Raw genomic sequence first — 15,131 nt, 5'->3', positions numbered from 1 at the left:
ACATGAGTATGACAAACTGCTTAAAATTGAAGTAGAATGACTAAGTTCCCTAGACTCACCAAGCAATCAGTTATATTTGGAGATGATGCTATAGATTTCATGAGGCCAGAAATTGACCAAGGAGTAACTTGACAGTTTGCATAAGGTCAACCTAACTTATGAACTTAACTGAGACACTTGGCTTGACCTAATCAAGGAGATATCAAAGAACATGACATTTGATCAAAAGGTAACTGGTTAAAATGGAAAGAAGGACAGAAGGAAATTATAATAGTGCTATAAAAATGAGTTGACAAAACCACTGGTGGAAACCAGAGTAAAATAGTGGCATGCTAGGCAATGAGAAAATTGATATACAATATAGATATGAACCGTGGTCCCTGTATTCCGAGATCCTAATTTTCCTAGGAGTCGATTCAACCAGAGCGCTGCCCAGGAAATAAACCCTGAGATTCCAGTGCTTTTTCACACCATTCCTAAAATCTGTTACAAGTGTCTGGTTGACACCATGGGTAAACATAATTATTTCTGAATTCCTTTCTCTCTGCCATCCACAGATCATAAAACCAAGTGGTTTGCTCATTTCACCAATGTTTGAGCTCAAGTATGAGAAGTGTCAGTAGCTCCAGGGGCATGTAAAGCTGGGAGGCAGGTATTCTCCAAATAAAACCCACGAGTTCCCATTCCTGAGACATTGTTTTCAGGCAAAGCCAGCTAAGGAGCAGTGCTAGCCTGCCCCTGGATCAGTCACCATGAGTGAGACAGCAGTCCATTTACAAACTGTGTCTACTGTGTGAGACAAAATGCTCCACAGTTTATCTGGATCACCTCTTCTCCTCTGCCCAACAGCCCTGTAAAGCAGGAGTCTTTTTTGTTGCCTCCATATTTTTTCAGAAGAGGAAACTTTTTTCCAGAAAAGAGATCAAATGGTTTACCCAGAAATCCTAACTGAAATTTGGGTATGAGTCTACGTGACCTGGCTCCAGAGTTCAACATTTAAGCACTAAGCAAACAGACTAAGCTGCTGTCCTCATCAGGCAAAATTTGAGAAATGCAATAAAAAAAAAAGAGGAGGGTGAGAGGTGAGAGAACAGTGGAGGGGGCAGGCATAGAATTGTGGAATGATACCTTAACTCTTAACTTGCAACATCGACAAAAGCCATGAGATCCAGGGGAGAGGGGTGGAAGGGAGGCGGGGAGAGAACTGAGAACTTTGACAGGCATAGCTTCAAAAGCTTAAATTTTACCTTAAAAAAGAAGGTTAAGTAAAACTAAATTGGAAAGGAAAGTCAGATTATATATAGCCAGACTCTCTCTCTCTCTAGCTTTATCTCTATCTCTATCTTATCTCTCTCATCTACCTGTCTATCTATCTATCTATCTATCTATCTATCTATCTATCTATCTATCTATCTATCTATCTATCTATCTAACCTTTGTAGGATAGGTCCCTAAAATGTTCATCTACTGATTGGCTGCCCTGGAACTGAAGAATTTCACTTCAAATTCTAACCAGGCACTTGAAAGATTAGCTTCACCCATGAATAATTCTCACATCCAAAAATTGCTTTCCAGTCTGTACAAGGGATCTACTGAAACCATCTTAGTGTTAGACTTGAAGTGATGATGTGTCATTGACATATATATTAACTGTAACTTCTCTAGGCATATAGTAATAGTTTTCCTAGTCATATATCTTAAAAGTAGCTTTGTAGTTTCAATGTGAATCATTACCTATTTATGAAATGCAATTTTTCTCTCTGTTGTTAGAGCTGAGCTCTTGTCTTAACTGTCCCAATAATTAAATATCAAAGTTAGATCCTTAGGTATTCCATAGAATTCCAATCACAAGATAAAGAGTTGAGTTTTGAGATAGTTAACTTGTGACGTTATTCTTTGAAGGTTAATAAGCCATGAAATTATCCTTTTTTCTTCTTCAAAAATAAGTACAGATTGTAATACAAATATGGTTTATTGTGGTTTGATTCCCATTTTTACCTTCTTTAGTACTCTGTTATAGAAATTCGCAGCTAAAAGTGTTTGGAAATGCCTGGTTCCCCCTAAGATTTGGTGGGTCACTCTCGGATCTTGGTGAAGTAAAAGAAGCAAACTTGTAAATGAATTGCTCTGGAATTTCTGTCTGACTTATGCATTTTCTTTTATTTCATTTTTGCATTGAAAACATTACATTTCTGTTTCCTTATAGAGTAGTGTATCAAGAGCCTGTGTATGGCAATAAATTGCTGCAGGTATGAAATCCCAACTGGTGGAAAAACTCATCACTCTGTGGGTTTGCTGTGAAATCCTACTAACAAGAGAACACCAGGGAGGGGAGATGTTTTCTAACATAGGCGGAGGAAAGACTTAACTGAATTTTCCAGTTTAAAGTAAATTCGTCTAAAATAGAGATGGTCATCCTCACATTTCCCCTTCTCTACTTATATGTCTACTGCTTTATTAAGGCTGTTTTTTTTCCCAGAACTGATGTCCAGTGGCCATAACAATGAACTTTGATGGATCATATCAAAATGGAGGTCCAGCTTGGAAACTAGTTTCTTGGCTTAAAGTGTATCTGAAGAAAGAGAGAGAGAAAATCTAAAGCATTGCCTCAATCACTGTAAATTCAGTGAAACAAATTAGAGGGGTCAATGAATTGGGGTAGGAATCACCTGGAATGATTAAGCCAAAAACCTCTTGTATATCCTGCTCTGAGGATATACTCTCCCTGGTTTCACTGTAGCTGGTCAGAAATTTACTTCACAATTATTGCTATAGTTTTCAAACCTGTTTCTCACTGCTGAAGCAACTCCCAAATTAATGAGTTTGTAGGAAGTACAAAAGAGCCATCATCCCTGTTGGATTGTAGTTGACTGAGGGTCTCCAAAGTTGATCTATAATCAACATTGCAACTGCCAAAGAAAAAAGTAAAATTAAGGAATATCAGTGGGATTTTATTACATGGGTTTCCCTATCACCTGTGAGCCTCATCTTAGTCACTATTAAATTAATTAAGAAAGTATGTACTTTTTATCTTAAGACTTGATCAAGTTTTAAAGAAAAAGCTATTATGCAAAAGAGGTACTTGGACCTAGAAGACAAAATTATTGACGTTCTCAAGGTCAACTCGTACTGTTACATTTCAAGAAAACTGGCCTTCTCTTGTCACACTTCAAAAGTACTTGAATGTATAAATCAAATAGGAAGTTGTGATTTTTTTGCAGTTTTCCATTTTACAAATGTTCTTGTAAATGTTACTGTAGTGAATCGAATGTCAATAGAGTTATTTGAATATATGTATAATAAGCCCCCTGTTTTGCATGAAGATCTTTGTATAGTCTCAGTGAGTAGGAGGCTTCTGCTCTGCCCCTACTCCCTGGGCTTAAACCCATTGCTACTTTACCATGGGGAAGGAAACATGCACATTTAGGGGCCTGTGCCTCTACCAGCAAACGAAGGTTACTTCCTAAGTCATTCACTATTTGGCTATTAGAACATCTATTTCCAAAAGTATGCTCTAAAGTTAAAATTTTGATTTTGGTGTCAAACTAATTTGAGAGACATTGGAGTTCCAACATGGTCATCAATACTCTTTTAGGAAATTCCACAAATGGAGAATCTAGTTTCATTTTGTTTAACCCAACATTTTCTAACCCGTTTGGTCATGGAAACCATCCCTTCCCTGCCACCATCAATATCCCACTAAGGACAATTTTGAAAATACTCTATTGGGACATTGTTAGAGGTGCCTTAATCTGTAGCTTTCTCTACTGACCTCCAGAGGCTTGGCTAACAAAGAAAATATTTTCAGACCAGGCAAGCCTGGATCTCTACTGGTTACATTTGGTGATGGTGATCCATAATGGTCACATAAAATTTAAATTTTATTTTATTCTACTACTATTTTTAAATTATTTTTTAGGAGGAGCCAGGGATTTAACCCAGGACCTTGTACATACAAAGCAGGTGCTCAACCACTGAGCTACACCCAATCCTCTAAAAGTTATATTTTATATAAGGTCAAATTTATATTTTGCTGCCCAACATGTGAAAAGTGCATATGTTTTATGAGTGGGAAGTGCAGCACTATATTTTGCTTCTCATCCCTTTTTTTCCTATGGTTTGGTGATAGGAATAATCTAATTGTCAAGGACACATTTTTGTCAAAAGAACCAGGTTCAACATGAACACCGTCTGTTGACAGCAAATAGGAGTGAGTGCTCCGTTTTCAGATTTTACCGTAGAACCTTGCAGAAGCTCTGGCTACGCTCAGTGAGCTGCAAAATATGGGGCAATAAAATTGATTAGAGTCACCTGTTAGAAAGGCAAATTAAAGCAATTTGTATTTTTTTGATCATTTTACAGTGTTTGCACACGTACATTAAGTTAATACACAACACTGTTATCTCCCTAAAATGGATTTCATAAGAAGAATAAATGGCAAAGGAAGACAATACAATATATAGATGTGGATGTATCAAGCCATCTAACCCTTTTTTTTCAATTTATTACATGTTTCAGAGATGACTTTGACTTGTGCCATCCAAAATTCAGTTAGTTGAGCCCACCACATTTCCAGTGTTTAGTATCCATTCGTGAAAGGTGTCAAGCATAGTGGACAGCCCAGATACAGAATATTTCCTTGATCACCAAAAGGTCTAGTGCACAGGACAAACCACTCATCAAGCTCAACATCTCTCCACTGGCCATTCAGACTTCAGCAACCAATGACCTTGACTTATCTACAGATTCTCAAAGCACAAAGACAAATATCAGGGCACTGACCCCTAGTGTCTTCCTTTGCATAGAAATAAACATTAATTCCCTCAAATGGCCAACTCATATGCAAACGTGTGGCATAGAGGTATTTCCCCAGGCTCCATGGATGACCACATCAGTTGTGTAGAAGGCGCCCAGCTGTACCCACCTGCATTTTTTGTTTTATGATAAATAGCAACCTAGTAGTAAGGCTCAACTTTAGTTATTTCGTATTTCCACCACTGCAGTTCTTCCCACTTTTAAAAATCACTAGCTACTTTCGTTGACCAAAACTTTGCGAAACTTGGGTCGGGGAGGTGCGGGGATAAAAAGTCCAAATGAAGTGGGATTGCAAACAATGCTAGAGATCTTTGCTGGGCCCCAATTCACAGTCACCAAATCATGACGTACATGATAATTGATAGCCTTTGCAAATGCCTTTATGTCTATTGGGGGAAAATATATAAATATATATATGCACATACATACTTTTTGTGGGTGAAAACACACCTTTTCTCCCTCCAAAGCTCTCAGCCAGTGGCTATCAATGCCTCCTGGCAATCAGCTACCCAATCCCAGCCCCTCCCTACTTATTAATTTTAATATACACACCTGCACACCTGTATCTTTCTGTAGGCATCATGAAAGCCAGGGAGCTGGGCAAGCAGATTAAAAGAATGATTCTGGAAGTCTGATGACCTACTTTCCCCCTAGCCTATCATTCTTATCTTGAGTTTGGTGCTTGTCTGACAATTTCTTTGGTTTCACAACTCCTCAGCAAAATCTAAGGAGTTTCCGTTTCTAATTAGAAAATATGGTGTTTGGAACACCAGGTGGTGTCTGGCTAACACCTCTTTTTTAATGTCCACGTTATTTTTCGGGGCAGGATTTTTTTCTTTTTAAACTGACTCAAAATGATTGGTGATTATCTGCTAGGATGTCTTGGATGTGTCTTCTCTAGGGCTGATCCAATGAATAAACTCCTTTAAGGATAAATTAGCTTTTCTGAATTGCTCTGCAAGTGATAGCAGGGTTACTCCCAAAGTTAGCTGTAGCTGAAAGTGGGTAGAAAGAAATTAGTAGGACCAGTTTGCCTAGATTTTTGAAAGCTATTTTTTGCTGCTTCCCTGCTTCATCTCTTTCCTATCCTACTGCTTGGGTCCCTCCTGTAAGTGAGGCCAAATACAATCTCCGCACTCCCCCCACACACTTTGTATCATGCCACTAGCCACCCTTGGGCACACCACTCTGTTCTGAATTGCCCCTGCTTGTCAAGGGTGAGAGCCTTCTCCCCCAGGGAATTATGGGATTGGGTATTCTAATTAGAACCTGAATTGTCCCTATGTTATCAGTGGGGACTGTCCCATTTGTTAATTGTGCTAAGATCATTCAGCAGCAGTTGACGTATCGCTGCGGTCCACTGAGCAAGAAGCTCTGTTATTTTCACAGTTTCATAATCGATGCTCCACCAAACACAATTCCTTTCAAATATGCCCACTTGCTTGTCCTCTTTGCTTAGTTGAACAATTGCAATTACTGTTACATGCAACTAAATGTTAATTATTTTTTCAGATTTTTTTCTCTCTTAATGATTTTATTTACAAATTAGAAGACGTTATCATATTTTCCACACGAAACAAATACCTGAACCAGTGTGCGATGCTACATAGCAGAGTGGTAGCTTTTGCTGAAAAGACAGAATTTTCACCATTTACAGTCCATTTTTGTAATAACCATGCAAACGTTCTTAAACTAAAGACATTCTTCAGCATTAACGGTCAAATGGCTAGAAACATGAGCAATTACTCAGAAACTTAGAAGCAAAAGATTATCTGATTTTTAAAATAAATACTACAGGAGGGCATTAGCTTGACCTATGTTGGGTTTTATGAGGAAAAAATCAAGGATCATTCGCACAAAATTTAAGTTAATGACTAATAAATAGTAATAAAGCCTAATCATTTTCAACAATCTGGAAAGTTCAGGAAAGTATCAAGAGTTTTAAAATAATCTCCCATAATCCTCCACAGCCCCCAGGTAATCATATTAACCTTTTAGGTACATTTCCTTCCCAGGGCTTCTGGGCACTTCCTTTGGGATATGCTGATGACTGCTAACCTTTAACACCCAGAGGTCTTAAACCTCTTCCCTTTCTGGTATGTTGTGTACTTCTGCTTTGACACTAAGCTTTCGTTAACCTCCACTTTAGATTGGTAGATTTGGGTAACTGCTCTTCTGGTGTGCTCTGGTGGCTGAACGTGCCCACGTCGGGCTCCTCTGCCTTCCTGAGCCACATCTCTCCTTGTGTTTCAGGGTGGTTATGCTGCGTACCGCTACGCCCAGCCTACCCCTGCCACTGCCGCTGCCTACAGTGACAGGTAAGAGCCTTTCTTCTCGAGCCTGACAGCGACTTGGAAATGAACTTAGTTGGTGGGAAAGGAGCTTCTCATCCCGTTGTGGTGGAAATGCATGACTGCTTGGGAGGCAGCCCCCAAAAGTTAGATCCCACAGTGAAGGGTGACACAGAGCCACGCTGAGAGGGGATGAATGAGGGAGCCTCGTTCCTTCTAAACGCCTTGCCCTCTCCGCCAAGACACAAAGAAAAGAATATGTTTCACTCCCGTAATAGAGTCATTTTTTGGATTTCTAACTCCTGTGACAGCACACTTTGCATACACACGTACACACCCTACCTGACCTTCTTCTGGGTTCTGAGTAAGACCGTGGCTTCATCTAACACATAGGAAGCAGGTGCTGCTGCAGGAGATATTGACCTAGAATAAGCACCCTATCCCCCCACACTTTTTTTTTTTTACCACTTTTTATACCAAGTAAAGCATTCCCTCCATTGCATTTTTAAATTCAGAATAAAAGAGTGGGGGAAGTATATCTGGCGTCCGTAAGGATATCCCTTCTTCTTAGCAGTGCCCAGCACTACAAACGTAATTCGACTTTTATTTGGAATTCACAAACAAGGTTATGACTGATAATGGAAGAGAGAGAATTGGGTTTCAGAAATGCAGAAGGCAGGATGAAGGGGTGGGGCACTTCTTTACCTGGGCGTAACAGATGAATTGGTTCCAAACAGCAAGCCATGGCTATTTTTTATATGATTACTTAAAAAAAAAGAAAAGAAAAGAAAAAGTGCGTGTTTTCATATTGAATGCAACTCCTTGGCTCTGTTTTCTGAGGACATAAATGTGAATGTTCAGATGCTCTGCATGCACAATTGTCATCAAGGATGCTTATGTTGGTAATGACTTATTTAATTTACAACTATGTTTCATGAATAATATGATAATGATAATAATTTGCATGTGTGGCTGAGGCATGCTGGGTCAGACAGGTAAGCAGGTGTGGTGTTTCACTCCCAAACGAGAAATGTCAGCAGCCACTGGCTCTCCCACCTGGCCTGTTGGGAATCAATTCCTTTCTAGGTTTGCTATGGTGTGCTTTCTCTGCAGTTCCATTCCATTTCTCACAAGATGTGTTGTTAGCTCATTGTAGCTACAGAATCCTTTCGTGATGTAATAGACCAAAATAAAGTTCTGAACCCTCAAAGTTCAAAAGCTGCACTTTGAATACCCCTTGCATAAACTGTCACAAATCGCTGTTTGACAAGATTGAGCTGAGATCTACTGTCTGGTTGTATACAGGTATTACTGTTAGTATCATTTCTCATAAACAACCATAACAAATAAGCAAAGCTGTAGGGGGCCTCCAAAGAAATCCAAACAATTATCAGGATGCAGTTCTAAATACATAAAATATATAGTTCCCCAATAATCAGTTGCCAAGAAGCAAAGTATGTTTTGTTAAGTTGCTATCTTCAAAACAGGCTGACACTGGATTGGGAAAATAGAGAATGTCAATAAGACTAATAAAAATGATGAGAATCTTGAAATACTCAATACCATTCTATAAATGAAAAGTCTTAATGCTATTAAGTTATGCACACTGAAGATTCACGCAATATCAATTGTTATGTGGTTCAGCTACAACTCTTAATTATTTTTATGAAAATATATCTAGATGCTAAATTCTCAAACACCCACTTTGTAAATAATTATAATCATAGTAACTTTAGCCTGCTATATAATTATAAGAACCTTAAACCATTTATTCTTTGGAATTTTATCTTGCTTCTCCATATAAGTACATCTATCTCCAAGTTAAAAAAAAAAGGTTAATTACAAAGATCTAATTTAAATTGCTTTCCTCAATAAAACCAATCTTAATATGTGAAAAATAAATAACGTCTAATACTATTCTTAGATAGAATTACTTGAGAATCTGGCCATCTCAACTTGCATTCATCCAAAAATTAAGGCAACATTTCACTGCATTTTGGGGCACCATATAAGAAAATATATATATATATAAAATCTGTTATTTTAATATTATTACTATTCCTCATTGGCAACATGTTCTACTGAGAAATTGCCCTCTTGGATATTAAATTTTGATGTTCTACTGAGAAATTGCCCTCTTGGATATTAAATTTTGAATAACTCTGCAATCCCCATGTTAGTGTAATAGTTTCAGTTGAAGAAATCAACGAAATATACCCTTGACCATGTAATTGGCCTCTTGCTGTTTGTTAGGGAAATTTGCCCATTAAGTCTCTTGGTTGCTGTGGAAATTGATTACTAGACCTTTTTAGCTTTATTATAAGCAAGTCACTTGACACATATGGAATTATGTCACTGAACTAAATTTAGTAAGAGGTACAGTAAATTACCAGAAACAAGTCCGTAAAATATTTCTGGTATGATTTTTAAAGTGTATTTATGAAATAGTGGTACTTCCTTTTATTCTTAGTATAAAGCAAGTAAAGAGAAGGAAGACCCTTTTAAAGAAGACATGTATTGGCAGGGAATATGAAATGATCAGAAGAGCTTCTGAATCTAGATTAAAGATGGCAAGTAACTAGAATTCATCTCAGGTCAGTATTATAAATTATTTTTACAGCATAATATAAATAGTGATAGACTCCTAGTTCCTATTCTCTAGAAGGCCACAAGCCAAGTAGACAAACTTCTCAACCAAAAGAAACTCCTTCAAAATAGGAAGTAAAATCAGCAGGACTTGTGAAGTCTTTGGTAATGCTCACTGGTTGTCAACATGATCAAAAGAGAATCTGCAACAAACTTTCCCTGTAATCATGAGATGCATTCTTCAGATGTCTTGAAAGCAAAAGAAGTTTGATGTCCCTGTTGGTAGTCCTTTACCTTTTATCTTGATAAATTAAGCCCTCATCAAATTAAAGATTCAGGGACCTTTGGAAAATATTGAACTCCAGTGACCTCGGGACTGCCCAGAAGGTCCATATGCAACTCCCTGCCCATAATCTTCTTGGTTAAATGATCACTTGCTGATTATCTCAAAATGCCCTGAGAGTCTCTGAATGTTGGCCTCCAGAATGAAGACCATCTGGTGTGGGCAGAGATTTCCCCAAAAGAAAAAGACCTGACTGGACTAGGTAATTTTTCATCTCATTGGAAAATTTAATGGGAGTAGATAAACATATTTTCTTGGCATTTAGGAAATATTTGGTAAGCATTTGTCCTCACCAAAACTTTATTTTTAATCTCACTTTGATGATGGGAAGTCTAATCTCTAAATTCTCAGTGGAGAGCTTGTACCAATCAAAGCATGGCAGTGGGGCAGATGGTCACGTGGTCATTGCATGCCACTTGGTGTTGCTGATGTGTCTGTGATACATTCTGAACTTGACAGGTCCATCATTACATTAGCTCCATGAATGGCTTGCTTGAATTAAGCCTGGGGGCAGGCTTCTCTCTATGGATCGGCTCTTGGTTTCTTTGTGTATTATGACTTGGTCCTTGTTGCATCTTTGAACAGCCATTCCAGGGCTGGGAGGGGGAAAGAGACTCTGTTCAATGAATTTTGCCACAGATATTTGGGAGAATATATATGATGTGTACATAGCTTTAATGCAAATGTTATCTTGCTAGAAGGAAAGACATTCCCCATGCTTGTCCTGCTTGCTAACTCTAACATTTCCTAATGATCAGTGCATGAACCAGCCCTTCCACATTAGAGCAGAAGGCAGTTGTTAATAGATAGACTGGCTAGAGAAGAAAGTAGTAGAGTGTTTGACTCTGAAATTTCAGAATGATCCCATTGCACTGATAGTTCCCAGGGGCCATTCCTCTTCTTTCATGTAACATATGTACTTTCTTTAAAGACTCCCTAATGCCAAGCAACTTCTGACCTACAGTCATAGCACCAGCCATGGAGGTATCCCTAGATTGAGCCAAAGAGACATTGAGAATAACAGGATTTTATTTGTTTGTTTTACTTTATAACTTTTTCACTGTTTTTTTTAAGACATGAAAGTTTCATTATCAGAGAGAAATTGTCATTTTTGTGGGTCAAAAATAGTAGTTCATTGGCAATCTCACAGGATTCAACTTAGTAGAAACACAAAGAAAATGCCATAACGTCAATTATCTTGCTCTTGCCATTTGGTGACACACACATACACACACACACACACATGCACCTGTGACTTAAGGCCTCACAAAGGATTCATAAGACATAAGAGCATCTAAATAAATCTTAATACCAAGAGGTCAGGACTTGCTAAACTCAGGCAGTCACAAGCTATAGGCTAGAAAATCATTTAAATCTTATACTTGTAACATATGAGTAAAGTTTCTATTTCAGAGAGGAAGGATGGATGGGTGGATGGATGGATGGATGGATGCACAGAAAAAGATCATCTCTCTGACCTCTCATAATATTACATCAGTTGCTAAACTGCAAGAAACAGAATGAACTAAATCCTATGTTCAACCTTAGTTAGATCTTAACTGAAAAAGGGATTCGAGTTGATGTCCATTAGTAGGGTTATTCCCTATCTATTTTGAGCTTTTACTTCCTGGGTTCAGATAAAAAGAGAGACATGACATTATTAAAATAGACAGGCTAACAATTGCATTTTAAATGAAATGCTATTTTATTTGGAATTTTTATCAAATGATATTCTGTGATAATTTAGTTAAATCTCTAGGGATAATGTGGAACCCTTAATGAGGGTAGACAATCCTGGCACCATAAACCCTTAACTCAAAGCAGAAAAGAATGGAACCTATTTTGCTTTCCCTATTCCTCTTATCTTAATCAGGACAGATAAGGGTTGAAATTGTCTCTGGTTTAAAAGCAGTAGCCAGTTGCACCTATTCTTTGTGATTTATGCAAGGAGAGATTCTAGGAACTTGTTCTAGTTTTTATTAGACAGTAGCTCCCAAGACCAGCCCATGTCCTGGTGGCTGCCTCTGATGACATATGTATTGGTTATGAAGACAGAATAAGAACAAGAACAATGTAATATGGTTGTCAACTCCCTTTTCTTGGAAGGATCAAGCTTTATTCAGTCTTCCTTCTCACGTGCTGCCAAAAGTAGCTTTCCTTTTATGAAATCATGACAATAAAAAATAGTAGCTTTGTTTTGATTTTTCTTTTTTTTTAATCCAATTTTGATTTTAATGTTCTTTCTTGGCAAAATAAAAGTTGGCAACTCTATGCTGGATTTGCTTATTCTATTTCATTTAAGTAAAATATCCTAGAAATTGAGTCATAGGTGGTACCTTATGGTATTCTCAGATCAGCAAGTTATAGACCACCTGAAAGCATAGTTGACAGTTGTTCAGAAGGTAATAGAAGGATATCCCATGCCTCTCCCCAGTTAAGACAAGGATCAAGGGGCAGGAAGAAGCTAGTTAGGTTTCAGATTCTAGCCTATTAAGTCAAAACATGGCAGTAAACAGGAGTCACTCCTCTGTACCTTTTATGAAAGTGTGTTTTAAGTTGTTCTTGTTTATAGTTTATCTTTTCTGCTGTTTTCACTCACCATGCTGGGCTCTTTCTGAGTTCTACAGTTTTACAAAGATCCTCTGTCAATTTGTTATAGAAATGTAGCATAAATTAGTCACTAATGCTTTACTTTTATCCTTCTATACTCCAGGTGTGTAGAAGAGTAGGTCAGGAATTTCATAGAACTCCAGGTTGAATATATATGTATATCTTTTTATTGTAAACTTCACTTTCTTCACTGATGAATTTCTTCTTTCAAAGTGAATCAGGATCCCACTCAAGAAGAGAAAGTGAAGCTAATTTCTCTGTAGGACTTTAGGGTAGCTAGAAAGAAACATATATTTCCCAGAAGAAAATTAATTTCTTTAATAAAATTTGCACTATATATGATGGTGATCCTGTTAAAATGTTTATTAAATGGAAATAAAGAACTTTATTACTAGCACCATTGATTGAGTCTTCTTGAGTACCAAGTCAGGAGAGGAAGTTTGATGTGGTAAGAAGAACCAGACTTTGATTTAAATCCTATCTCTGTAATAATGACAACAATAAACATGATGACAATAATTACAATGGCTGTTTATGGAGCCTTTACTCTGTGGTAGGCACTTTTCTAAGTGGTTTATACCACGGTGCTATTGAACTGCCATCCAGCCCTGTGTGAATGATGTTGGCCCATCCATTGTACAGATGAGCAAGAAAAGCTTAGAAAAGGTGAGCAGGTGGCCCAGCTCAGTCTGAAAGCTAAGTGTATGCCCTTAACCATTAAGCTCTATTGCTCTGTATTAGTAGAGCAACCTTGAGAAGTGATTTCATCTCTTGAGCTCCATTTCCTCATCTGTTAGGGGTATAGTAATGACACTTTGCAGAGTGCTTTGGAAGTTGTTAGTGCCTACAAAATATCGGACATATAAAGGGCACTAAATGACAGGTTCTTGTTTTTGTTTTCATATATTCCCATCGGATAGCCAACTTAAGAGCCTCAAATCTTGTTAGCAAGAACACCAGAAATAGCAAGGAAACCAAAAATTCCTAGGTTATTTCAATTCCGGCTGAATCTCTGATAATTCAGGATTGCGAATCCACCAATTCTTTAACAGTTTCTGAACCAGTCATTCTGCAGAGTTTAGGAAGAAGAGAGAGCACACTTTCTCAACTCAGTATGGTGAAGAGGAAAACTATAGTAAGTAGGGTTATTGCCAAAAAGCCAAATGCAAACCCAATCTTTTAAAAATCTACTCAGCTTTAGGAATAGTTTAAGTTTTATTTTGTTTTGTTTTGCTTTTTATTGAATAATTTGGGGGCAATATAAGCCTTTCAATTTATTAGCTGTCCAAAATTTGGACCCTGATACATATCAGGTTTTCTTAAAGCAAGCAGTCTTATCCTACCTGCCGGTTTTCTTTTTACTATGTGGTTTTCTGTTTTAAATTCTTTTTTTTTTTTTCAGTATTTTTCCTGTGCACTAGATACGTTGAAAGGTTTTCGATCAAGAAATCTCATGAAATAAACTATACTGTAGGGTGACCATATAATTGAGTGTCCAAAATGGGACTCTTTGTCCATGAAGGGATGCACTGTTCATGATGACTCTAGGACAATAGGTTTCAACAAGACTGTCCCAGGACACCAGAACATGTGTGCCTCTCCCCAGCAGAATCCCCATTGTACAGGTGAGAAAAAGTGGGGTCCAGGCAGGAAGCTGACAGTCAGATTTTAAATCCAGCATCTGTTAACCAATGTCCTATGCTTCCTCTACCTTCCTATACTATTGTTACAAAGTCAAGGCAAAGGCAAGTTTGCAATTCCATGTAGTCATAACTAGGAAGTGCCTTAGTTTAAAAAGTGAGTGGAATTTCACCCTTTCAAAACCACCAATATTTACTTACTTTTCCAGCGGTTCCATTTGGACATTCACCAAGAAATTATGATAATTAAGATTGTTTTATTTCCTGCCAATCTGCTTTGTAGATTGACACTGATTTCATCTGATAACAAATGAGATGGCTCTGAAATAGTGAAGAGAGAAATATATAGCTCTTGAGAATAGCATCAATGTGATTTTTGAAACTTGTATTTCTGGACACAAAGCTCTCAGTACCAAAAAGCAATATGGCTATTACCAATAGCTCTATTTCCTGAGTTTCTTTTATTTTTACAGACATGCTCACACACACGCGCGCACACACACACACGTTAAAAGAGAAAGTACTCAAGTTTTTGTTTCAAGAACTAATTGCCTTTGGGCCATAATCTATAATGGCTTCTTAACTATAGTTGTGCACTATTGGATGAATATGTAATTGAAGCAGTTAAAAAAAAGAACCAAACCTGTAATAGTCAACAGACTGGACCAACAAGGAGTTAGGGAGATATTAAAGGAAATTCCAAACCCAGTAGACCGTATCTGTCACAGCCAGGTGGGTAGACACTTTTGCCAGTGATGAGACAAGGTGTAACAACTCCTTTGATCATGTCAAGGCCTAATTACACAGTTCTCAAGTTACAGACCATTGACTTGATAGGCCACAGAA

The 15,131-nt window shown here is 37.8% G+C and overlaps 1 protein-coding gene across 50 annotated transcripts in view; it reads left to right on the top strand.

Moving 5' to 3' along the window:
• Nucleotides 1-15,131, top strand: part of RBFOX1 (RNA binding fox-1 homolog 1) — a 1,470,157-nt gene that overhangs the window by 1,426,167 nt on the left and 28,859 nt on the right. For 33 of the 50 annotated variants that reach the window (XM_071211399.1, XM_071211389.1, XM_071211388.1 and 30 more), the window contains one exon: nt 7,069-7,133. In XM_071211399.1, coding sequence (XP_071067500.1) covers nt 7,069-7,133 — 65 coding nt within the window. Of the gene's footprint in view, nt 1-2,206; nt 2,250-7,068; nt 7,134-15,131 lie in introns of all 50 variants that reach the window. The other 17 variants (XM_071211396.1, XM_012518737.3, XM_071211374.1 and 14 more) reach the window with 1 other exon arrangement.

Source organism: Dasypus novemcinctus, chromosome 23, assembly GCF_030445035.2.
Source record: "Dasypus novemcinctus isolate mDasNov1 chromosome 23, mDasNov1.1.hap2, whole genome shotgun sequence".
NCBI lineage: Eukaryota > Metazoa > Chordata > Mammalia > Cingulata > Dasypodidae > Dasypus > Dasypus novemcinctus.
This window is presented reverse-complemented; position numbering and strand designations above follow the sequence as displayed.